This window comes from Petaurus breviceps, unplaced genomic scaffold, assembly GCF_028583685.1.
Source record: "Petaurus breviceps papuanus isolate PSGF00001 unplaced genomic scaffold, PetGlider_PUasm1.0 490, whole genome shotgun sequence".
NCBI classification, from domain to species: Eukaryota; Metazoa; Chordata; class Mammalia; order Diprotodontia; family Petauridae; genus Petaurus; species Petaurus breviceps.
In genome coordinates, this window is record NW_027186352.1 from 618,518 (window position 1) to 644,817 (window position 26,300).

A 26,300-nucleotide genomic window follows, 5' to 3' on the forward strand; every position below is an offset into this window, starting at 1 on the left:
AGAGAGAGGAAAGAGAGAAAGAGAGGGAGGGAGGGATGAGACAGAGACAGAAGGAAGAGAAGAGGGAGGGGGGGGGAAAGAGGAGGAAGAGATGGAGAACCAGAGAAGAGCCACAAAGGCACAAGGGGGTCGTAGCCCAGCCACAGCACCCCATCTGCATCTCCCCTTTGTGTGCTTGACTGAGACATAAGAACCTGCTGGGGTGCTCTGCTTACCAAGAAGGATCCCTACTCAGCCCTCAGAGTCCAACCCCAAGGAAGCCTCCTCCGAGCAGTCGGCCCTGATCGCTCATCTGCCGGGGCCTCCCATTGGGTTGTTCTGCCCCTGTCTCAGGCACTCACCCTTCATAACGCTGCAGATTATATTTGCCTGTTTTGTCAGATTGGCTCCCGCCAGCCCCTCCATGTGTCCGGCCACTGCATCTCCCACCCCGGCCGGCGACTGCATCTCCCACTCCAGCCGGCGACTGCATCTCCCAGGCCCATTTAGGAGAGGTTCTGTTTCACCCACTTCAGTCCCCACTGTCCAGACTCCTCCATAGCCTCACACCACCTTTACTCCCAGTTTACCCACTCTCAATTCTGGGACCATCAATTCAACTCTGCCACTGTTCCTGGATGAGGCTTGCCAGTCTGCTCTCCTTCTGGACCAGAGTGGCCCCTCCATAGCCACAGCATGCCTTTGCATGTTGTATCCACTGAAGAATGTAAGCTGAGGGCAGGCACTGTCTGCTTCTGGATGTGCCCCACTGCTTGGCAGACAGTGGCTGGCAGAGGGGGTTTCACTCCCCCCCCCACCCACCCACTTATGCCCAGGCCTATGAAGTAGGAGTTTCAGCACAGCTGGCCTGATGGTACTGAAAAGGGCAGAGGGTCTCTTCCTGCCATTTCTGGCTCATCCCTGGACAAGCAGCCACTGACTTGCTTCTCAGAGAAAAGCAGGAACCTCCACCAATGGTTTGTCCAGATGTACTTTCCTGCCTGAGTCTCTGAGCCCAGCAAGCCATTCATTAGATGACCACTGAGTGCTCATATCCCCATCTTGCTTCTGAGGTCCAGGACGTTGGAAGCTCTCACGGTGCAGCTCCCAGGAAGGGGGCTCCCCTTTGTCCTTGAGGGTCTAACTCAAATGCTCTCTCCTCTGAGGAGTCATCGGAGTCATCTGCCCCAAGGTGAGCCCCGGGCAGTGCCCTATATGGGCTGGCTCTGACCACGGGCAAGACCACACACCTTAACCTATCCCTCTAGGAGGAATCCTGGGGCCTGGGTGCCCTTGGCTGGGGGGTGGTTCTCTGGTGTGGGACATAGGACAGATGTCTATGCTTGCTCCCTGCCCCCAGCACATACTGCTGAGGCCAGGTGGCTGTGTTTCTACATCAGTTTCTTGTCTGCAATCTGTCAAAAGCCATGGGACTGCCCTCAACTAGGGGCCATGGAGAAATTCATTCATTCACTTGCTATACCAGACCTACTGGGCCACAAACCTTTATACTGGGTGTGCGGTGGGGGGGGGGGCATACAAAGTTTGAGAAGACCCCACCCTGCCCTCACAGAGTTCCCAGGCTTGCAGGGAAACAAGACATCGAAGACAGAGCTATAATGTGTCATATTCGGTGCTAAGTCCACGAAAGAGTCAGTCAGTCAGTCAGCAAACATTTAGGAAGGGCCGACTTTGCTCCAGACCCTGGACCAAGTGCTGGGGATGCAACAAGAGGCCAAAGCCAGTCCCTGTCCTCAGCTGTAGACAGTTTTCAAGCATCAGGAAATCGCTGATGGCATCGGGAAAGGCTTCCTGTGAAAGATGGGATCTTAGGGAGACCACCTGGAGAAGGTGGTCCCTGAATGGGCACTGAGGGATAGGCAGGAGGGCCCGACAGGCCCAGAGACATCAGGGTGAGAAGAAGTCATCAAGGAGGAGCCTGAGGTAGGCCCAGAGAGGGAAGGGAGAAATGGCAGAGTCAGGACATGAACCCAGGACTTCCAGCTGCCCTTTGCTCCACCTTGCCTTCCTCCCTAAAAACAGAAAAGCACAGGGGAAGGGGTGGGTCTTGGGGAACAAAGACTTCCCAGTTTGGGTGGAGGTCAAGGGGAAGAGTCACGGGATGTATGGTGGCAGAGGTGGGTTGGATGAGGTTGAATGCCAGGTCCAGAGGTTGACTTGACTAAGGAGGTGATAGGAGCCAGGGAAAAGCTTTGAGGAGAGGAGGGGTGCTTGCAAGGATGGCCATCAGGCAAGTAGCTGTAGGGAGGACCTGTTCTCAGCTGGGAATCTCTTCTGCCTGTCAGCAATGACCTTCCCCTTACCATCAACATCAATATGCAGCATGAAATAACCTTCCCAAGAGGAAATAGAAAGAGCGGTGTGATTCCTGGTCAGGAATGAGCCCCTCCTGCCCAGAGCTCCAGAGTGTCAGGTGACCCTGGGAGGTCAGGACAGGTGTGCAGCATGAGGTATTTCAGCTTGAGTGGAATGAGCAGGAGTCAAGTGAAGCTCCCAGCCTGGGTGTAGGGGGCTAAGTGTGACACCAGGGCAGCTGGAGTCAGAGTGTTGGCCAATGTCTCCAAGCCAGGCTGGGAAATGGACATTTCCAGAGAGGACAGGCCTTTGTGGGGACATCAGCTCACCCCAGCCTCTCCTGTGCTCCATCCCCCGGCCTGCCTCCTCAGCCTCCACCACCATGCTGGGCTTCTGAAGGCTTTGCTGGCAAAGCCTAGCCTTGCTGGTCAGTCCTCATAAGCTGGCTGGCTCCAGGACAGACTGTCTTTGCTGCTAGAGGCACAGCCCAGCTAACCGCGGTGACGCTTGCCCCTAGCAGCTAGGCCAGCAGAAGATGTAGCCTTGGCCACAGCCTCCTGGAAAGAATGTCACCCAGGGAGGGGGAGGACCCACACAGGACCCTCCTGAGCTTCAAGGACCAACCCTGGTTTTGTTGGGGGAGACACTGATTCAGGCACAAAATGGGACGGTCATTGCCCATCTGCCGTGTCCTTGGTAAAATCTGCAGGAGACACAGCCAGAGTGGCTTGATGAGGCTGGGGACGTACGGACTCAGGGGACTCTCAGGAAAAGACACTCCCTTTACCAACCACTGTGGGCTGCACCTTAAAGAATGGATATACTGGTCATCTGGCCTGAGCTGACCAGCAGGGGCTCTCCCATGGAGCATTTGATGAGGCTCCATCCCAAGGGAGGGAGAGCCTGCTGAGGTGCCCTCCAAGCCCTTCCCACAAGGAGGCATCACTTGTCCCCCCACACCTTGCTCTGGGTCCCAGAGGTCCCCCGATGTCACCACCAGCTCTGAACTGGCATCAGAGGGCACAGCCAGGGAGTCACCAGAGCCTCTGCTGGTTGGGCCACGCGCATCAGACAGATAGACACAGATGGTTCCTACCTGAGCAGCGGCTGCTTGGGGTAAGGAGGCTGCTCGCCCCCAGGGCCTTGGGGCACCTTCTTCGTCACCTGCTTGTAGATGTTTCTGGCAGTCACGCCGATCCACAGCATCGTGGAGAGGGTGGAGTAGTGGAGCGTGATGCCAACCTGAGGGAGGAGGGTCAAGGTCAGCGTGAGCCACCCACCAGTCAAGGAGAACCTGCTAAGATGCCTGATTTCAAGGCTCTGACCCAGGTCCCACCCAGAGGGCGTCACCTTTCAGGGTAGCAGGAGTCCCTGATGACTGGGGCCTGGGCATCTCTGTGGGGTGGGTAGTAGAGGAGCCTCGCCCATGACCCAGACTCCACCAGTTAGGGGCCTGGCCAGGGCGTGGTTCCAAGTGTCCCGGGTATCTGCATCCTAGGTGGGGAGGGCAGGCCAAGCATCTAGACAAAGAAGGGACCTTGGCACCGGCTGCTCTCACGGACCACAGGGGGTGTCTTAGACTGGCAAAGCTCTAGTGGCCCCTGGCCCCCCGAAGGCTGGTGACCAGCATGGCCCTATGTTGGCTTGGGGCCCCACTGTCCACCCAGAGCAGGCCCGGGCATCTCCCTATGAAGGGAGAGAGAAGAGGATTTTCACAACATGCTGCAGTATGAGAGGTCTGTGACGCACAGAGGAGGGAAGGAATGAGCATGTATAGAGTGCCTACTGTATGCCAGGCACTGTGCCAAGTACTTGGTCCTCACAGAGATCCTGGGGCATGGGAGCTGCTGTTCTCCTCATGTGATCATTGAGGAAAAGGGGCAGAGGTAAAGTGACTTGCCCAGGGTCACACATTGTCACACAATATTTGGGGCTGAGTTTGAACTCAGGTCTTCCTGACTCTTGGTATCCTGATGTTCTATCCTCTTGTGCCTGGCACACAGTTGGCCTCAATAAATGTTTAGTGACTGGCTGAACTCTCCAGGAGGGCAGACCCCAGGGACAAGCATGAAAGCCCCCTCTTTCTCCTGCCTCTAAAGCCATAGAAATGGCCCTCTCAGGGAAAGTGCATCACCTGGCGCTTTAAGCCTTGACTAGCCCCTCTGACCAGAGGCGGGAGGGCAGCTGCCCAAACTCCTCCCGATGCCCCCCTCTGGAGAGGGCATGCACTGATGGGGGGCCTGGTTTCAGCTCCACAGAACAAGATGGCCCCGTGGTGGGCGCCCCTGCCTCTTTCCGTATGGCATCTTCCCTACTGAATTGTGAGCTCCGTGGGGGCAGGGACCATCCTTTTTACTAATCGTACCCCCAGAGTTTAGCACAATGCCTGGCATACAGCAAGTGCCTAATGAATGCTTGTTGGATGGATTGAATTCTTCAGTGAGGGAGGACTCTCATCGGCCACTAGGCGGCACAGGGGAGATGGTGCTGGAAGAGGAGTCAGGAAGACCCTGCAGATGCTCTGTGCCTCAATTTCCTGTCTGTAAACTGGAGATAATCCCTCCTTGCAATGAGATTCATTATGCAAAGTGCTTTGCAAAACTTGAAGTGCCCTAGAAACTCCAACGATTATTATTTCCAATGATCTCTGATGCTGGGTTCTGCAGACCAAGGCAAGCCTCAGGATGGAGGCCAGGTAGCCAGTGCCAGCCTCCTGCTCTCAGCAGGAGGAGGCAGTGGGTGCCCATGCCTGATCCTGCCAGGGAGAGGCAGCCGGTGCCCATGTCCGATCTTGCCCCTCATGGCACACTCCTTCCTCCTGCAGTCTGGATCACGGGATGAGAGCTGGGGGGTTCAGAGAGTGGATCTGCCTTTTTCAGCTCAGGATCTGTCTGCCACTTGTCTTTTAGGGAAGGAGACTGTGGGGGGCCTGGCTGGCTCAGGAGCGCTGGCCTCTTCTGACCTTTGAAGGAGAAAATGCCAAAATGTGTTGGAAGAAGTCACCTCTTGGAAGAAGAGACCTGGCTGGTGGCCCAGCTGGCTGAGACAAGGCCAGCAGGTGCAGATGCCTCATGTTTGTGAAGCTGGGGGCATGCCCTCCATGTGGGTGCCAGTCATGGAGGGCAGCATGTGCATGGGGGAGCCCTGGGATCCCCTCACAGCCGCAGGCATCTGTGTTTCCTCTGTCCTGGATGTGAATGAATATGGGCATCATGTGGTCACTGTGTGAGTCCTACTGAATTGGCCCTGTGTGGGTCCTATGTGGGTGCCATGTGGACTTCTGTAATGGCAAGCACAGAAGTGGTGCACACCTTGTTTCAGCTATTGAATTAACACCTTGTTTCAGTTTGTTTCTTTTGAGCCTCGTATCAAGTCTGTTAAGAAACAGAACATGTGAACCCCACAACTTGTGAACTCCTGCAACAGGAAGGGGAAGAGCTAATGGCCATATATAAGGAGAGGCCCAGGCTGGAGACGGCAGAACTGAGAAGAGGACTCTTGTGGTGGCAGGGTCAAGGAGAAAGCTTGTGGTGTCCCGGCACTCTGTCTGTCTGCTCTGTCTGTGCTGAAGTTTGTTTGTGATGCTTTGTACAGAAGCCCTGGGACCTTCCTGGAAGCCCTGAAAGAGCATCTTCTGGCTGTCTGTTTACAGACATCCTGCAGGAGGGTTTTGGAGGCCCTGGGACTTTACTGATGATTCGTGCTGACCTCCTGGACCTTGTTTGTGGGTCTGTGTTGATTTCTATACTGATGATTTGTGTTGAGTTCTCAGACCTTGTTGGTGGATCTGAGTTGATTTCACAGGCAGATAGTGAATAGATGATGGTGCCGGCAATGTGCATGAACATTATTGTGGCTCTGTCAAGCTTTGTCTTCCCAGAAATAGGAACTGTGAAGGACTTGAGGTGGACTGGACACTGTGAACGTCAATATGGAACAGGAACTGGACAAATAACTGGATAAGGAACTGGGAGCTTCCTGCCTTTGAACTCAGGTGACAGTTGGAGCTGGGACCATGGAAGCTGAGAGCCAGCCTCGAGTCAAGCTGAAAGAAGACTTTACCTGGATACTGTGTATTGACTGAGAAGACTATGGTTTACTGTGACCTAGGGGTGGGGAACTTTGACTTTTGTACTTTGTGATTGAATTAAGGATTTTGTGATTGACTAAATGAATGTACTTTGTTTAAAACTATGTGACGACCACTTTGGTGAAAACTATGTGGCCATCTTCGTGATAAGTTGTCGAGCTGTGACATGGTGAGTGCTACATTTTGATTTTCTGTGATAAGTTATAACATTGTGAAGGCTGTACCTTGATTTTCTGTGAATGTTTTGCACTTTGTTATTGAATAGAGAGTTTGCTATACTATGTAGTCAGAATCTTGAAAGCTGTTCACAGCAGCAGTCCTGCTCATGTGTGGCTTTCCACCTTCTGTGGAGGTTGTGTGGGCCCTGGGGAGGGGGGCTCCTGGGTGGTGCAATGCTTGCGATTGAGGTGAAGTACCATGAAGTTCTCATCTTGTAAGAAAGAGCCTCTGAGGCCAGCCTGGCAGCCTCAGGTCTCTGTTCTCTCGCTTTCCCTCAGAGGGTCCTTTTGCTCCCACACGGCCCTCATAGTGACTGATGGGAGTTCCAGTTTTATATGGTAGCACCACAAAGATGTCTTAGCAGAGGTCACTGAGTCCTGAGTTTAGAGATGGAACAAACTGGAGGGTCACTTGGTCCACTCAGTGCCCATCTAACACAGCTTCTGTTGTTGGAGACCTCCAGCAAGGGGCAACTCCCTGCACCCAGGGCCAAGGACTCCATGCTGGGATAGCTTTAATGAGGGACCACAGCCTCATGGCCACAGAGCTTGCTGGGGCCTCAGACTGGCCCAGGGACACACAGGTAGTGAGCCTGAGCGGCAGGATCTGAACCCAGGCCCTCTGACTTCAGAGCCTGTGCTCTTGGAAGGTACTGGAAGGCATTCCGTTGGGTCAGTCTCTGGGGTTAGGGTTAGTCTACAGAAGGGAACAGTGGGGGCAGGGGAAGGCAGGGCTGACTCTGTTCTTGAAGCATTTGATGATACAGGCTTCTGAGGAATGGTGGTGTTGATTGGATGGAGGAAGGCAGGCCACAGTGTGAAGGGTTCTGGGGTCAAACAGAGGGCCCCAGAAAGGGGATGATGCCATCACAGATTTGGCGCTGGAAGGCTCCAAGGCCATGGAGCCTACCCCATCACTTCACAAGCTGAGGCAGACAGAGAATAAGTGATTTGCCCAAGGCAACCCAATCAGGAATTGTCTGAGGCAGGGTTCAAACTCCGGTCCTCCTGAGATCAGGTCCAGCCCTCTGTCTACTGTACCTCCCAGCTGCCAGGGCAGAGATCAGACTTTTTCTGCTTGGTCCCGGAGGGCAGAACTTGGGACTGTGGGTGAAAGGGGTGGAGGCAGATAGAGACTTGACATCATCAAAAGACCCAAAGAGATAGAGCTGCCCCATAGTGGAAGGGGTCGCCCCAGAGGGGGTAAGCTCCCCTTCTACTGAGGGCTCCCTTACAGCTCTGACATCCTCTGGTTTGGAGGCCCTCAGTGTGGGTGTCTCTGGCCCAGCCTGAGCTTCTTGGGATCATCCTTTGCTAGCCTTCCAGGCTGCACTGCCCCAGCCCCTTTCTTGAGAATCAGGACCACCTGGGCCCTGGGATGAGGCTCCAGACTGGCCAACCTGGCCACCATGGCCTCTTGTCCCTGGCCACCTTCTGAGTCAGATGGAGCCCTCGTGTGGCCATGAACAGGTGAGGCTCAGTCTGAGCACCCCAGTGACTGCTGAGGGGCCCTGTGCTGTCAGGCCCAGCGGCTGTGCTCCAGCGGTCACATGCAGGACTCAGAGGAGAGGTCCTCATTACTATGGAAACAGTGATTGGGGCTGAATTAGCTAATTATGCAGCCTGCTTCCGGAGGCTCTGTTTGATTCCACAGAATGAAGTAACCTTTGAGGCAGCCACCTGACATTCTTTGGGTACAAGGACAGAGGGCTCTGATTGGGGAGCACATTAGTGGGTGAGGGCCCCAGACCAGCCCCCTGATGACTGAGCAAATGAGGTTTATTTGGTTTGTCTCCAGAGGAAGCCAAGGATGGCCTGGCAAGGCCACCTAGTGGAGAGACTCTGCTTTCTGGGACACCCCAGCGAGGGTATCTTGGCTGGGGGGAGGGGGTGGAATTCCAGAAAAAAGCCTCTATCAAGGATCCAAAGGAGGGCCCAAGATCCAGCTTAGCCTAGTGCCAGCGAGGGGGTGACTCAGGCTTGGTACTGGTCAGGGTGGGGCCCTGGGCATTCGAGTTTGGGGCAGGAAGGAAGATATTTGTGTCCAGGAGTCTCAGCCCAGTTGTGTGGTCCTCCCTTGGTCCCTCATGTCTCTGTCTGGGAAGTTTCAGGGACCAAGGCCTCTGTGAAGGTGCTGGTGGGTGAACTGAAGTCGAGGCAGAACATGGCTGTTACTGGCTTGGAGCTCTGGTCCCCTCCCCAGACCGGCTTTGGGCAGGGAGGAGGTCGAGCAAGGCCAGCTCCCCTCCTGAGAGTGATGATGATGACCATCTGGTGATGTTCATTGTGTCCCCTAATACTTGTAATTAGCCCCTCTGTTGCCATAACAACTGTCTGGTCCCTTCCGTCATCATCAGCTTCCTGGGAGAGGCTGCAGACTGGACTGATGGGGCTCCTCTCTGATGGGCATGCAGTGGGGCGGCTCACGGGGTAGGCCGGTAGGGGGATTGTTTGGCCAGTCACAGAGAGCCCTGCTCCACAGCTGCTGAAAGGCACCAAGCTAGCTTGGCTCTGGGTCCCCTCCTAAGTGGTCTCCAAGGCCAGGGAGGACCCCGGAGTCCTCAGGGCAGATCACTTTCTCCTAGCGCTTCTTCACTGCCCCCTCCCTGATTCCCAAAGGGTGCAGCTCATTGCCCACCATCCGCAGAACACAGGTCTCAGGAATCCTGGGGAGGCATCTGCCTGGGCTTCTAGGGCCCAGGCTATTCTAACAGCAGCATGAATGAGCCTTAGCTGTCCCCTCTCCCAGACCAGGTGTCCCCAGGGCTCTCGGCACAAGCCCCAACGAACCATTTTACCACTCCTTAGCGGTGCCCAGGTAACAGGCAGAATGGCCAGCCTCTCATTTACCAGGAAAACACTGGCTTTGTTTTCTGGGGATCTCACATTTTTTTCTGTTTTCAGGGAGTGAAGAATGAAGGCATCAGGACCCTCCCTGGGGCATAATGACTAAAAGCTAACTATGTCTCAGGCATCGTTCAGATGCTATCTCATTTGATCTTCCCAACAAGCTGAGAAGGAGGCACTTCCATAATTCCCATTTTATAGATGAGGAAATTAAGGCAAACAGGGAGAAGTGACTTGTGCACGGTCACCCAGCTAAGGAGTGTCTGTGATTTGAACTCGGGTCTTCCTGACCCTGGGCCTGCTGCTCCTGCACTGTGGTACCCCCAGCTGCCTCCATCATTGTTACCAGACTGAACTCTCGAGCCATAGCTCTAACCCGGGAGATCTGGGTCTGAACCTGGCCATGCCTCTTACCAGCCCTGTGACTGAATGAGTCTGTATTTCTCTGACTCTGTTTCTTCAACTGTCAAATGGGTTTTTTTTTTCAAGATGGCCCTTGGCAAAACCATCCTGGTTACAGGAAATCAAGCCCCCAAGAGTGACTGCTGCAGCCTGGGAAAACCTGCCCCCTCAGTGTCTGCCAGAGAAGCTTGTTGTGAACAGATTACCCCATGAACTCAGCTCTCACATCAGCTAGAATCTGTCCAAACACATAGCTCTGTGTGCAGGGAAAGCCAGGCATTGGCACCAGCCCTGGGGGGGCACCACAAAGCAGTCTCTTGGAGTGGATCCCAGCTGCTGCGGGCCATCCTCCCAAGGTGAAGGTTAGGGCCCCACTGACCAGAGAGGGTGGGCTGAGGGCTCCCTCCCAGCTGGCATTCCTTTGTTTCCCCCAGTCAGATGCAGAGATGGTCATGTCTTTGACCTCACACCACTTCTATGTTTGAAATTCCCCGATCTGATCAAAATCTCTTGGCATGCCACTTCTCACTGCTGCCTTGTGACCCCGAACCTGTTCTTTTTCCTCACTCTGCCCTCAGTCTCCCAGGCCATCAGCTGGCATTGGCCACACCCTCTCTTCCTTGCCTCTCTGCACTCCTTGGGAAGCCATCCATTTGAGTCCCTGGCCTCTCACCTCCTCATGGATTACTCCCAGCCAAGCCTCAGCCTGGGATCCTGCTGCCATCTGTAGTGACACATGTTTTGTTGAATAAAAGCAGAAAAAATCACATTCTGAGTGGATTTGCCACAAATTTATGGGACACAAGCCCCCCTGGGCCCTCCCTGATACCAGGCAATCCCATTCTGCCCCTCCTCATCCCTTCCCTCTACCACTCTCCAGACCTCTTTGATCCTCAAGCGTCCCATGGCTCCTATCTGCCTGCTCTCTCAGGAGGGACCCTGCCCCCTAGTTTACAGAAAAGTGGAGCCCCCTCTTCTCCCCCTTCCTCATTTCCCATGATTCAGGTCCCTTCTGCCCCTCCCCTCTTTCAGTCCTGTCTCCCACCAAGGGGCAGCCCTTCTCCTTGCCAAGGTGAACCCCTCAACCTGATCAAATGGTGCCATTCATCCTGTTTCCTGAAGTCTGCCCCCACTCTCTACCTTATCTTCAGTCTCTCCCTCTCCACTGGCTCCATCCCTTCTGCTACAAACACGCTCATGTCTCCCCCATCCTAAGCCACCGCCACCACTGCTCTGCTCCCCCCTCAGAAGGTTAAACTCCAAGAGACCATCCCAATCAGTGACTCCATTTCTTTTCCTTTTATTCTCTTCTTATTTCTTTATAATCCATGTTCTGACCTCCTCATTCCACTGAAACTGCCTTCTTTAAAGTGACCAAGAACTAAACTGCCAAACCCAATGGCCTTTTTTCCATCCTCCTTCTCCTTTGACCTTCCTGCAACCTTGGACACTGTGGGTCACTCTCTCCTCCTGGATCTGCTCTTCTCTCTGGGTTTTCAAGGCACTCCTCCCCCCTCATCCTTGTTCTCCCCCTCCCTCTCTGACCGCTCCTTCTCTGCCTCGTTCAGGTCATGCCCTCGGACCATGGGTGTCCCTAGGGGTTCTGTTCTGGGTCCACTTCTCCCTCTATCCTACTTTCCTTGGTGGCCTCATCAGCTCCCATGGATCTCATGACTCTCTATGCTGATGATTCTCCTTTCCTGCCCCAAACTCTCTGCTGACCTCCAGTCTCTTATGTCCATCTGCCTTCCAGAGACCTCAAGCTGGATGTCCTGCAGACATGTGAAACTCAGCATTCCAAGATAGAACTCATCTTTCCCCTCAGCCCCTTCCCTCTCCTCCCTCTCCTATGACTCCCAAGAGCACGTCCATCCTCCCAGCCCTTCGGGCTCCCTCCTCATCTCTCACTCCCCAGATCCAATATGGTGCCAGGGGCCTGTCTTGAATAGGCTCCCTCCTCTCCTCTGATGCTGCTTCCACCCTGGTGCAGACCCTCATCCTCTCACTCCTGAGCTATGCAATAGCTGCTGGAGGGTCTGCCTACCTCCAGTCCTTCCCCTCTCCAGCCCATCCTCCATTCAGTTATTAAAGTGATTTTTCTAAAGTGCATGTCTGACTATGTCACCTCTCACCCTCAATGCACTCTAGTGGCCCCCTATGGCCTCTAGGAACAAACGCAAAATGCTTTATTTGGCATTCAAAGCCTTTCATGTCCTTACCCCCTCCTACCTTTCCTGGCACACAGTAGGTAGTTAATAAATGCTTGTCATATGATTGACTGACTGGGTCCCTCTCAATAACCCTGAGAGAGCCGAGAGGGACAGACAGATAGAAGACACATGGTGGGCATTGCCTCTGCAGAAACTCAGCAAAGACAAGCCACTTAAGCAATGTTCCATAGCTTACCCACAGGGTAGCAGGATGAGGGTTTGATTCCAGGCCTGCAGACCCCTCAGGCTGTCCCAGCAAGCAGGCAGGGGGCCAGGAAGCAGGGAGTTCAGCTTTTTTCTGCCACCTTGGGCTCTAGGGCTCATTGGCACAGTTGAATCATCACAGATCTCAGTTTCAAGTTCTCTGGGGCCCAGATTGACCCTCCCTGGGGGCTTCAGAGCCACCTGCCTTCTCAACCAGAGGAATCTGCTGCCTTGTCTGTGGGTCTAATACAGGCTCAGGGTCCTGGTGAGGGATGGTGAGAGAGCAGAGACACACAAGCTTCTTAGGGCCTTTGAGGGCTCCCACAAGCTGACTTCTGGGGGGTGGCATGGGGCCCCCAATGCTGGGCTCCATTCCTTCAAAAACAGCCCAGCTGGAAGGTGTGGAGCCCGGTTCAGGGTGTGGGGGCCCCAACCCAGACAGAGGTACAGGGGAGAGACCCAGCAAGGGGCTGAAAATGGCCCTAGAGACACTGGGGAGAAGGTGCAGAACAATGTCTGCCACTCCTGTCCTAGGGATGAGCTTCGGGAGAAAAGTGAAGAGAACTGGGATACTCACAGCCTGGCAGACGATGGGGTACTGGGTGCGATTGATGCCCCCAGCAAAGACAGCAAAGGTGAGGGCGGTGTGGAAGCAGAAATTGAGAAGCATGTGCCACCCCTTGCGGCTGATTCGGATGGTGCTGTGGGGACGAGAGAGAGAGAGTGAGTGGTCAGTGTCCCACAGCAGAGGCAGTAGATTATACACAGGGAATACAGTGCTGTAAAGCCCAGCTGGGCTCAAATCCGCCCTCACACCCTCGACAGCTGGGTGCCTCGGGGCCAGTCATCTCACTTCTCTGGCCTCAGTTTCCCCAGCCATAGAAGGGGGATAATAATAGCACCTATCTTCCAGGGCTGCTGTATTTCTAAACAACAAAAGTTCTTAGCATAGTGCCTATGCTAAGAGCCTGGTGGGCACTGGTTGTGAAGAATGCCCTCCAGGCCCAGGCTTCATGGCTGGCCCTCTTGTGGCTAACTCCTGTCTGGGTGAGGACTGTAAGGCCAGCTGGGATGATCCTAGCACCTCATGTAACATGGAGGTGATGCTGGAGACATGAGAGCTGGGTCAGAGGAGCACAGAACTGCTCCTGCCAAACTGAGAGGCTCTGAGGGCAGCCCTGGTGCCAAACCCAGCCCAGCTCCACAGAGTCCTCAATTCAGAACTGAGAAGGAATAATGGGCCAGAGTCCACCAAGCCCCCTCCATTTTACAAAGGAGGAAACTGAGGCCCAGAGCATGGACTTCTCCAGGGTCACACAGCTCGTGTCTGTGCCAGGAATTCAAACCAAAGTATTCCTCAGAATGAGTCCCCTAGGGCACAGGACCTGGGAGTTGGTCTGCAGTGCTTTGGGATCAGACAATCCCAGTGTTTACAGAAAACGATGCCTCCTTGTCCTTCCCCCTTCCCCAACTCAGTAAGGACTATCAAGGTGGCAAACAACGGCCCGAAGTTACTTAATTTGACTCAGAGTTTTATTGGGCTGGGAAATTTGGGGCTTCATCTTGGAGACCCACATTTGAGGGCCAGGACTTTGAATAACATTGAAACAACAGCCCGTATCACCCAATTAGCTGGGGGAGAAAAGGGAAAGGGGGGGGGGGTTGGGCCAAGCTCTCCCCCACCCCACCCTGCTAGGCTCTGCACTCTCTCCTCCCAGATCGGTAGCGTCGCTCCCCACATTTCACTGAGGGGGCCCTGCGTGCATGATGCCTCCTCTCCTCCCCAGTACAACAGCTGCTGGCCGGCTCTGTTGAGAGCAGCCAGTGGGGGCCTGGGGCGCTGCTGGCATCTTACCTGTGGTGCACGATGTAGGTGAGGATGGAGGTGAAGAAACACAGTAACATGACGGCGGTGCACGCATAGACCACAGGGTGCAGGAACTCCCCTGGGGCTTCGGGCAAGGAGAGGACGGTCTTCAAATCCTGTCCAGAAAGGAAAAGCAGCTTAGCAAGCAGCCTGCCTGGTCATTGCAGGGGCCGTGGAGCTGTGCCAGGCAGGGCAGAGGGAGCAGTGGCCAGCCAGGGACTGCCTGGAGGGGGCGTCTTTGACAAGCCGCCACAAGGAGGGGTATGCAGGGCATAGATCTGGTCGGGGGCGAGGCACCGCTGCTTCTGCCCTGGCCTGACCCTGCAGGTGCTGGGAAGGCAGCGATGGGGATGGCCCTCTGGAAGATCACTTCCCAAGTCCAGCCTCAGCAGCGGGGCGCTGTCCCCTTCCCCTCTGATACCTGCTGGCTGGTGGAAGAAAGACCCCTGGCTGGAAGGAGAACATCTTCTCTGATGGGTCTGAGCTCTGAGCCTGTGTCCAGCCGTGGCTAAAGGCCTTGGGGAGGCCATAGAAAACACTAGCCACCTCACAAAACTCCCCTTACTCCTTTTGGGAGGAGGAAGCTCAGCTGGGAAAACCCTTCTGGGCCTCCATGGACCAACTGCAGATGGGCGCCTGGATCTCTCCTGGACAATCTGTGAGTGTCAGGGATGGGCCTGGAACTTCCCCCACCCTGCCCCAGCTCAGACCTGTCCTCGATATGAGCAGCACCAGCACACACCTCCCACACATGTGGCCAAAGAGACTCAGAGTTGAAAGAGGATCTCACCTGCCAAAGGGCCCCAGGTGGTCACCCTCTGGAGGCTGAACTTTGGCATGGGTCTCCCTGGAGGGAGCCCCCGTACCTTGTAGGGGATGGTCAGCTTCCTCCCTCCCCTAGTATCTAATGGCATTTGGGGAAGCATGGGGTCTTAGCAGAATGCCATGCTGAAAGATGGGTCTGGGAGAGGTTGGCAGAACTTGAGTGTGCCTGCTGGTCCCCCAGGCAAAGAGGGAAACCAGTGGTTTTCTGAAAAAGGAACTCAGAATCTTAACAGTTTATCTAGATACAAGGGGGGAGTTTGGGTTGAAATTAGAGGCAGCTGGGGGTTCTGCAGTGGTTAAAATCCTGGACCTGGAGTCAGGAAGACCTGAGTTAAAATCTAACCTCAGGCATTTGATGGCTGTGTGGCCCTGGGTAAGTCATATAACTTGTTTGCCTCTGTTTCCCTAACTATAAAATGGGGATCATGACAGCACCTACTTCACAGGGTTGTTGGGAAGATCAAATGAGCTAATGTTTGTAAAAAGTGCTTAGCATACAGTAGGGATTCTATAAATGCTTATTCCCTCCCCTCTCTTCCTTTCCCTGTTCCCTTCAAGACTCAGATGCCTCAGGAAGTCACAGGGATGGGGCAGGGAGAGCAGGTCTTCCTCAAGACTGCCTCAGGTATTGGAATAATTGCAGCTCCCACCATTGGGTCTTCTGCCCTCTGGCTGCCCCACACCCCACAGATAAATTGGGGGCTGTTTGAGGAGGAAAGTCTCAGGGAGAGGTGGGGGGCACAGGAAGGGCTGTCTCTTTTCTGCCCCTCCATGGTCCCAGCTCCCATGAGCTTCCTGACTCCTGGGGCTTCCCTCCTCAGAGATGAGAGGGAAATAGGTTCAAATACAGCCTGCCAATCTGGGGCCTGACCCACAAGGGACACATCCAGTGAAGGCCTTGAGGATGCAGAGTTCAGACCAAGGGCGGGCCAATGGCAGAACACCACAAATTTCCATTGGATTTCTAGGCAATTCAGTTACAACGACTAGCATTTATATGGCATTTTAAGCTTTGCAAAGTACTTTACAGATGTTATTGCCTTTGATACTCACAGCAACCTTAGGGGGTCGGGGCTATTTATTATCATTATCACCACCTTTATTTGAGAGGTGAGGAAATGGAAGCTGAGAGAGCTCAAGTGATTTGCCCAGAGCCACATGGCTTGTAATCATCTGAGGCTGGATTTGAACTCAAGACTTTCTGACTCCATGCTCATCCCTCTACTTACTGTACCACCTAGCTGCCTCTTGGATGGACACATAAAAAACTGAGCCCCAGGGAATGGAGGGACTCAGAGATCTTGTGGGTAGGAAGTGCCAAGCCTGAATTCTCTGAGTTCTCCAGGGTGGGGAGGTGGAGCCAGAGACTGGGCATTCTGGGCAGCTGACCCAGGACAGAGTCCTGCCTGAGCTTCACTAATACCCTCTAGGTACTTTGAGACAGAACATGTGCCCCTGCCTGATGCAAGGCAGTCCTTTGATTCCCTACTGACTTCCTAGCTCTCTCCCCTCCTTTCTTCTCTGTTCAACCCTCATATGGCACCTCTCTCTCTCCCCTCTCAGCTGAGGTCTTATATTTGTGCTTTACTAAGATGACTGAAGTCACTTAATGGAATTTACTTCTCTTCATCTTAGCATCCTTTTTTTTTTTTTTTGCTTTTTGCAGGGTGAAGGCAGGGCAATTGGGGTTAAGTGACTTGATCAAGGTCACACAGATAGTAAGTGTTAAGTGTCTGAGGCCAGATTTGAACTCAGGTCCTCCTGACTCCAGGGCTGGTGCTCTATTCACTGCTGCACCTAGCCACCCCCATCTTAGAATCCTGTATTGTTTCCTCTCCTCTACTCCAGTCTTGGATGAAGAGGGAGCCTTTCTCCTTGCTAAACACACCCTCCCCATTTCCTCCTCATCTTAGCCTCTCTCGTCAACCCTAGGAGATTGACTTTCTCTGCCTGGTATCTCCCTACTTCCGGATTCCTTTTCGATTGCCTTCACACATCCCCAAGACTTCCCTAGCCTTCATCCCCCTCATGGTATTCTCCTCTATTTCTCTTCCCCTTTCCAGCCAAACTCCCAGAACTCACCCCCCTCCCAACTGTCTATTCTTGGTGTCTCCATTTCCTCTCCTCTCACTTCTCAACCCTTTGCAAAATGACTTCTGACCTCATCACTCAACTAAGGCTGGTTTCTAAAAAAGAAAACAATAAAAAGAATAATAAAGTGGAAAATGCACCACTCTTTCCTCCCTCCTTCTTCTTCCTGACTTTTCTGCTGCATTTGACATTGTTGACCAGTCACCTACAAGGAAGGGACAGTCCCAAGAGTCGCAGAGGATGTAAAGGAAGGGCCCTGGAACCAGGACTGTCATCTCCCTACTGTTAGGCAAGAACAGTCATTGGGGTGAGTCAGTGGCATTCCTGCCCTCAAGACAATGTTGCCACACACTGGGAATGCAATGGGAGAAGCTGGAATTCTCACATCAGGGGATTCTGAGAAGCCCAAAGTCATATAGCCTGTCTCAGAGACAGAGCAGTCACAAATCAGGGAGCTACAGGAGGGACCCAGAGGAGCCTAAGGGATGTTATCTGTACACAGCTCCTGTAAGACAGGCCAATCTGGTGCTAAAATGGCCATCCTTTCCCAGGATGCTTGTGGGTCAGGATATCTGAAGGGCAGAACACAGAGAGATGCACACACTTTGGAAAGGAAAAGGACCAAACAAATTTCAGGAGAAGCCATGAGTCACATTCTCTCTCTGTTTTCCCATGAAATTGTGAGCTAAGATGAATGTGGAAAGTATATGATGGTCAAGATGAGAGGCACCCTTGTGGTCAGCCATGGGCCCCTGCCTCTGGAGAGAGGACAAGGAGAAGCCGGGAGCACCAGAGACAGCTGCAATGCCTGCGATTCCCAAGATTCCAGAGTTCGTATGATGAGGAAGAAGATTTTTAGAAGGGTCTTCGGATTGTCCACGTGTAGACTGTGAGCTCCTCCGGGCAAGTGCTATGCCTTAGACCACTCTGAATGGCCAGGGAGTCTAGCACAGCGCTGGGCACACAGCAAATCTCCCATTCTTCTAGGGCCTGTGACTGTTGGTGTAGGGGCAGAGCCCTCCCAGGAGCACTGGTCCTCAGCGGTCAGGGCTGAAGGTCCATCATTGGCCCGAGTCCCAGTATTGGAGCCTTCCAGTTTGGCTGGACCCATCAGAACTTGGGATCGATCCACTGACATGGCTTTGGAGATCCCAGCATCATCCCATCTGGACCACCATGAACCATCAACCACGAGCCAATACAGTCCAGAAGCATCTATTCGAATGGATGAATAATGAAGGGAAGACAGGAGGAGACACAAGGAGAAGACAAAGCAAGGAAAACAGAGTTGTGATCTTCACATTCTCCCTCTGTACCTTGGAAAGTCACAAGTGAGCCTGACCACTAGGCTTGCTGCTGAGAAGGTTGTGATAAGTGGACTGCTGCCTGGGGAGGGCACTTCTGGGTGTTCTGTACAGGGAGGGCAGTGGCTCTCTCAGGCTCATGAAGGGCTTTCCTCCCAAGAGCCTAGTGATGGCAGAGCAGGGATTTGGTGGTAAATGTTTAACAACCAGCTCTCAGAAAATGGACATGCACTTTTAAGTTTGAGTTATTAACATTTTCTCTATCACTTTATTAAGTCTATAAAGTTAACCAAACAAGATATTAAACCTTGATTTTCAGTGTTCACTGATTTCTGAATTATAAATACTTGCACTGAGAACCTAACAATGGATCCTCTTGAGCCAGTAGGAGCCGGCTCCAGGACAGTGGAATGACTCTTTGTATCTGCATTTTGGAAAAGAAGCAGCTCAGGCCCAAAAACGAGATGCTGTTTTCTCAAGGACCACCGGCTAGTGAAGGTCCGAGCCAGAATCCAAATCAAGGAGTCTTCTGACTCAACAACCACAGTGCTTCCTCCCCCAACTATGCTTCCTCTGTGTGCCAATATATATGCATGTGTCCCTATGGGAGACTGCCAAAATCATGAGCCAGTTATTCCAAATGGGTGAGGGAACTTGTGAGGTGACAGGCCTTTGCTTGGAAGGTTACAGTAATAAGGAAATCAGAGATCAGATGCCATTTTTCCAGGCCCCTTTTTTATCCTGTTGCAAAGACTGACTTGGAGTTATGTGCACTGCCATGATTCTCAGAGAACAGAAGATGGTTTGATCTTTCCACCCAGGAAGGATGACCGATATGTGGAATTTGGGGGTCTCCTGCTTTTCTCCTGCTAGCGGGTCATGGCCATTAAAATTGATGAAGAGGAAGGAGCATGGAGTAGCATCTCTGACATGTTTCCATGACTTTAGTGTCCATCTGTCCTCTTGCTTCAAAATAGGAGTGTGTATGTGATGGCTTCATGTCCACACCCTCCCTGCTCAATCTGTAAGTGTTGGGGCCATAAAGGATGTGGGCAAAGGCCTTTCCTTCTGCCCCAGCATCAAACCCATGACTAGCACACTTCAGTCTGAGGATCTGGGGATTTCACCTTGGAGAAGAGAAGACTTGAGGGTGGAAGAAGAGATGTCTTCCAGCACTACAAGAGATGTCAGGTAGGAAGAAGATTAGGTTTGTTCTCTTCGACAGAGCTAGGAGTTGTGGGGGAAACTGCATGAAAGGCTGCTTCAGTCTTGGTGCAAGAGGGAACTTCTTAGCAACTGGAATTGTTGAGTCCTGACATGTCAGGAACTGGAAAGTTCCCATTAGCCCCAGTCTGGCGCTCACCCCCCCCAGAGGGGACCCAGGCTCTGCTTGAAGACCTTGAGGAAGACATCTTCTATCCAACGGGGAGTAAGGGGGCTACCTGAAAAAGCAGTGCACATCCTTACTGGAGGGGTTTAAGGGCTGGAGGCTATAACAGGATGACTGGCCAGGGCTGATGTAGAGGGCTCCTTATTCAAATATGACTTGGCTCCTGAAATTGCTTTCAACTGTGAGGCTGTGGAATTCAGAGCCCTCACTGATTTCTCTAATTTCCTTGTCAAATCTTTGGGGGTGGCTGGAGAGAAAGAAGGAAAAGGAAAGTGGACAAATGGAAGTTGCAGGCCCTTCTTGAGACCACTTCCTAGTGCACAGAAGGCATGCAATCAATACTTGTCACTGGATTGATCACTGGCCATCATTCACAGTCAAGGTGAGGACTTGGATATGAGGGTGGGCAGGGCATTCCTACTCAAACAGCCCTCCTCAGTCCCTTGAAGACCTTGAGGGAGACATCTCTATCCAACGGGGAGCAAGGGGGCTACCTGAGGAAGCGACGGGCATCCTTTTAGGTCTTCTGATAGACCTTTGTGGTATACAGGGGAGATAAGCTGCCACTACCCAGGATGGGGTTGGTAGAGACTTCCAGATGCATGGCTTAGCTTCCCTAGTTCCTGGCCCCCAAATCTGCAGAATTCCATGATCTCAGAGCAGAAGAAACTTGAGCAGCTGCTGGTCCAAGAAGACACCCTCCCCCATCCCTTCCCTCTGACCAAAGTGCTCTTTCAGGAAGTCTTTGCTGGAAGACACCCAGAGCAAGAATGCCTTCTGGGATTACCCACATTACTTAAAAGTGACATGGCTGCTTAGGAGCATCTTTATTTTATTTTACTTTTGTTTATATGGAGACTAAATTTGTCTCATCACAGATTTTGCTTTCTGTTGCTTGTTCTGCCCTAGAGGGCAAATGGAGCAAATTACCTATCATCTTTATGACTGCACTTCCTTCAAACACTTGAATGTACAGGGATGTTACATGTGTATGTACATACATACAAACATACATCCATGAAATATAAAACTAATGTGCAACAGAGATACACACTCATATTGCATGACAATTGACTCATTGTATCCTTATTTACACATGACAACTTTGCTTCATTCTGTAAAAGAACTCTTTCTTAATCCACCACTTACCTGGAAGATATTTCTAGGAGGAAGTTGGGGGTGGTGACTAACAGTCTTTCTGAGCTGATGCCCTGGAAGCAAGGGCAGTGTTTGGGGAGGCAAAGGAGGAAAAGAATGGAAACTCCAGTCAGGTAAGGGGAGGCTGGGAAGGCACCATCAGGACCTCTCTCTCTCTCTCTCTCTCTCACACACACACACACACACACACACACACACACACACACACCACATACACACACACTTTCTTGGTTCTGTGAAAGGAAACTGATTTGTAGGAATAAACACCAGAGGTAAGACCAGGAAATGGCCAAGACTGGTACAGAGTTCAGCTTGGCCTCCCACCACAGACCTGCCCCCTTCTGCAGAAGGTGGTTGGAGAAAATGCTCTTCAGTGGGCTTTCCAGGGGATAGATTTCAAACCCAACAAGGACAAGTCAAAGCAGAGAAGTGTAGGACCCTGGACAACTCCACCACACCTAGCTGACACCTCTCGGGAAGGCAGGAATAATAGGAAGACACTCACAGTTGACATTTACTCAAAGGGATGAATTTTAATCAGTCCTGACATTAAGGCCCAACTTTGGGCCAGAAGCTTTGGAAGGAGCTGGTCAGGGCCTCGTGAGAAAGCTGCTGCTCCAGAGACTCAAAGGCAACCATGGAGTAAGGCTCAGAGCAGACCAGGAGGAAGTGTGTGTGTGTGTGTGGGGGGGGGGAGCAGATCCAGGGCCCAGAACTAAGAGGCTGTTCAGGACAGGGAAGCCAATGGAGCTGTACTGGGAAGCCAAGCAATCTTGACAGTCTGCTCAAGAGTTGTCCCACTTGCCTAATGGAATGTGATGGTTTCTGGCAGGGGACAGGAAACAAGGGACCCTCAAGGTGCTCAAGGACAAGTTAGCAAAGAAAAGCCAGAATTATCATCTCCCCTTCTTCATGCTGTAAGATGAGACTGCAGTGATGTTACCAGCACAGGCAAACATCCATTTTTATAGTTCTGCTGATTTCATTAGAGATCTACGATAAATTTCCCCTCTCTGCTTTTTTAATGATAATTAATTCTTATTGATGTGTCAACCTCTCCTGGAAGTATTCCCTGGGGACAAGTGGAAAGAAAGAGAGGCATCATTCCTTCACTTGGGCTTCAAAATCTTTGCATTATACCTTGCATTCAGAAAGACAGGGAGAGCTTTTGCTTAGACTAAGGAGGAGATGACCCCTATGTCCTCTGCCCAGATCAGACCCCATCTAGAGGGCTGGGCTTAGTCCTGGGTGCAGCACTGGATGGAAGACGTTGATGAGCTGGAGAAGGCTTACCCAGACAGGAAAGGGCCTGAAATCATGCATATGATGATAACTGAAGGAACTCATACAAGAGAAGACTTGGGGATGGGGAGCATGAGAGCTATGTTGTAACATCTGAAGGCTGTCTTGTGGAGGAAGGTTCCGCTTAGTCCCAGGAGAATTTGGGGAGGGGAGGACAGGCTAACTGAAGCTGGAGGTTTCCTATCAGAGCTGTCCCAAAGTGGACTGGCTGCCCCAGGAGGTGGTGGGTTCCCCTGCCACAGAGGTCTCCCAGCAGAGACTGGATGCTACCCTTTGAACATATTAAGAGTAGAGACTCCTTTGGTGTAGGGATTGGATCAGCCGCTATTGTGGCCCTTCCCAGCTCTGGCATTCTGAGAATGCTCTGTCTGCGTTTGAGGATGACTGCCAAGGCACACAGGTGCAGAAGACATCCAGACATCTGCCACAGGAGTCCAGACCAGACAGCAGAGCAGACGCTCTCTTTCTAGAGGATGTCATGGAAAATAAACCCTTTGGATTACCCAGAAATATGGAGAGAAGAAAAGTATTCTGGAGACTCCTGCCTTTACAAACGGAAACACATAGCCTCAGCTTGTTTCTGTGCCAGTCAATTCAAACCACATGAAATGCTTCCTCAGTGCAAGGCTATCTCGGCTGGACAAGCTTTCAAGATGCATGTAAATGCTATAATTTGATATTAATCAGATATTAGATTGAATGACCAGTTTGGAGCAGAGAAAGCTTTAGGACAACCCTTCTGTCTTCCACCATCTTCACCTGCTCAGGCTCCGTAGTTACACAGGATTTGGAACTGGAAGGGACCTTAGAGGTCATCAGAGCTCATCCCTCCATTGTACAGATGAAGAAACTGAGGCATTGAGAGGACTTGCCCAAGATTAAAGAGATGGCAGCTGAGTCTAACAGAGTTAAATCAAGGACTGTGTCAGCTATTCTTTTAACAGTCTAAATGCCTATGAACAAGGTCCAGCTTTGCCCAAGAAAGCAGCTGGTTGATAGAGAAGTGGCTAAAAGGTAAATCTACTTTGATCTTAGCCCACTGTGTTGGTCTCCAGAATCAGCAACAGAGAAGGTGAAGCTTCTGAGCCGCTGGAATTAGGTTTCTTTTGAAAGACACAATTAACTTCATTAGAGGCAGTGTTTGGGAAAAGTCAACTTCATTTCCTAACTGGGAGAAAAAGTAGCTTCCTGGAGAGAAGGGTGTGCCTTGTAACAGCGATTCATTTCAAGAAATGATCACACTTTTTTCTATCGTACTCATAGATGAAAAAGCATCACGAATTCCACGAATTCCACACAGGCATTCGAGATAGCCATTTTGGCCCAAGGCATAAAGAATAATGGGAAGTCTGCTGTTTGTGATAACAAGCATTTCAGTCCTTGATTAAACGTGGCTACTAAGCCTATCTTTGCAAATTCAGACTTTCTCTGCCTTTGCTTCTTAACAAGCCACTGCTGAAAATAGCCCAGGTAGAGCTGCCTCTCTGAGATTTCCTGACAGAGGGTGCATTAAGCCCCAGAGTGATGACCTCAGGAGACCAAACATCTTCATGGGCATATCATAGGCCAAGACTTAAATAGGAGGAAGATGAGGAAGATGGAAAAGCAAGGAAAGGGCCAACTGCTCTTCTAGGAAAGACACTTTACCTAGCCCCTCTTGACTTGAGAATATTGGTAAGGCTGTCCCCATGGACTCTGGAATCTTCTCTTTCCCAAATCGCTCTTCAAAAAGTGTCCAATGAGATAGTAAGAAACTGAAGAGTGGTGGCCACAGCCAGCCCACATTCGCTCTCATGGATGACAGACAGAACCCACCGATCCTCCCTCTGGAACCTAGAATGGCCAACAACAGTTGTGCAGGGGGACAAGTCTCCCCAATGTCTGGTGAAGGCCCAAGTGCTTCCCTTTTCTCTCTGTTCCTGACTGCCCTGGTGTCAAAACCAGGATTGCAGCCGCTGTTTCCAGCATCTGGAAAATCTCTACCACCAGTGTGGCCTTTGCACTTTGGACTATCTGTCTGGAAGGTTGTCCCCCTTTCCCCCTGGACAGTTCTTCCTGAGGCCTTTGTTTTGTGGAGGAACCCGTTCCCTAGTCTTCATTCCCAGATCTGCTCCTGATTTCCCAGATTTCAAAACCATGTTCAGCACTGGGACCTCCATTCCCAATCCTCACCCCTTGAATTTCAGCTCCCTTTTGTGTGTTGTTTTCTTCCATTAGAATGTAAGCTTTTCGAGGGCAGGAACTGTCTTTCTTTTTTCTAATATTTGAATTAAGGCAACTAGGAGGCACAGGGGATAGAATGCCAGGCTCGGAGTCAGGAGGCCTTGAGTTAAAATCTGGCCTAGCTGCATGACATTGGGCAAGTCACTTAATGCTGTTTGCCTCAGTTTCCTCATCTCTGAAAAGAGCTGGAGAAGGAAATGGCAAACTACTCCAATATCACTGCCAAGGAAACCCCAAATGAGATCACAGAGAGTCAGACAGGACTGAAATGCCTGAACAGTCTTCGGATGCTATAACTTTCATGGCCTGGCACATTGTAAGGACTTGATAAATATTTGCTTCCTTCCAGAGGGGACAGGGGAAAATGGGCTGTTCTGGTGACATGGAGGAGTTTGGAAGAGCTGTCTGGGAGAGCAGCCAGGCTAGCACCCTGTCAGGCACCTCAGCTTGAGAAAGCAAGCTGCACCTCAGAGTTGTTCTTTAATGATTCCTGCACCAAGGCAAAACTAGACAGCACCACAGTAAGACCACAGACACACTCAGTGATCTATCTCATCAGCTCCTAGGCAATTGTGGGAAGTATGTTATTATGGCACTCACAAAACTTTATTTTTGAATATCATCTGAACCTAGCTTTCTGTGGCTAGAACCCAAAACTTATTGTTGAAGTCAGGCTGACCTCAGATACCCTTGTGGGAATCTAGATAGCTGCAGGTCAACTTAGATCCCACCAGTGCTTCTTTGGGGTCTTCCCAGGTCTTGTTTTGGGTCTTCTCTGGAGACTACCTACTGCCTATGTGAGGCCAATCAAGCAAATGTCCTTATGCCCTTATCTGAACTCTATAGAATATGAACCTCACAGAGACTTGGAAAGGAGCCATACTTTCTTCCAGCTCTCTCCTTTGCTAAAGAAATGACCAAATATATTTCTTTTGAAAACTCTTTCAGGTTTGAGGGTTCATTCTTGCACCTAGCACATTTAATCCTCTTCATGGATGACTCCCCAACCCCCATTTCTGCCTCCACACATCTCCAACTCTCTAGGGCACATTCCTAGCTGGGTGTTCCACAGTTATCTAAAGCCCAAGGCATCCAAATCAGAACTCCTTCATGATACCCCTGGCCCAGTGCACTCAAAGTTCCTATTGCCTATACTGTTCAAGGGTACTACCATCCTTCCAGTCGCTAGAGTTCCCCAAACTGTCTTCCTCTACTCCCTCTCTTTCCCCCAACACAACCCCTTTAGTCAAGTCCTCATCACTACTGTCTCCCACCATCCCTGCGGCACATATGAATTTGGGCTGCCATCCCCTCTCCCATTCTCTATTGCAGTGGCTCCCTTTGGTCTCCTTGCCCACAGAATCTTCACATAGAATTTTATCCTCCTGGAAACTAACAAAGGGATTCTGCCAAAGTGCAGATGTGACCACATCACCCCTTGCTTGATAAACTCTAGCGTCTTCCTCTTGTTCCGGTATAAGACACATTGAAGGCCCACACAACCTCTACTCAACCTACTTCCTAATCTTATTGGCAGCTAAGTGGTGCAGTGGGTAGAACACCAGGCCTGGAGTCAAGAAGCCCTGATCTGGCATCAGATGCAGACTAGCTGTGTGACCCTGGACTTCACTCCCTGCCTCAGTTTCCTCATCTGTAAAATGGAGGAATGATAGCATCTACCTCCCAGGTGTGTGAGGGTCAAATGAAATATGCTTATTATGGAGCACCTGGAACATTGTCTGGCACATAATGAGTGTTCTATGAAAATTGGCACAACATTCCCCTCTTGGTACACATTACAGCCCTCACATAATGGCTCTCTCCCATCTCCATGCCTTTGCCCACTCTGCCCTCCGTGTCCACGCACTCCCTCC

At 51.7% G+C, this 26,300-nt stretch overlaps 1 protein-coding gene across 1 annotated transcript in view; it reads right to left on the reverse strand.

Moving 5' to 3' along the window:
* Positions 1-26,300, reverse strand: part of ADGRA1 (adhesion G protein-coupled receptor A1) — a 303,872-nt gene that overhangs the window by 51,934 nt on the left and 225,638 nt on the right. Inside the window, exons 15-17 of the mRNA XM_069101685.1 lie at positions 14,122-14,249; positions 12,844-12,967; positions 3,392-3,537 (exon numbers count right to left, since the gene is read on the reverse strand). Of these exons, the coding sequence (XP_068957786.1) occupies positions 3,392-3,537; positions 12,844-12,967; positions 14,122-14,249 (398 nt within the window). The remainder of the gene's footprint in view (positions 1-3,391; positions 3,538-12,843; positions 12,968-14,121; positions 14,250-26,300) is intronic.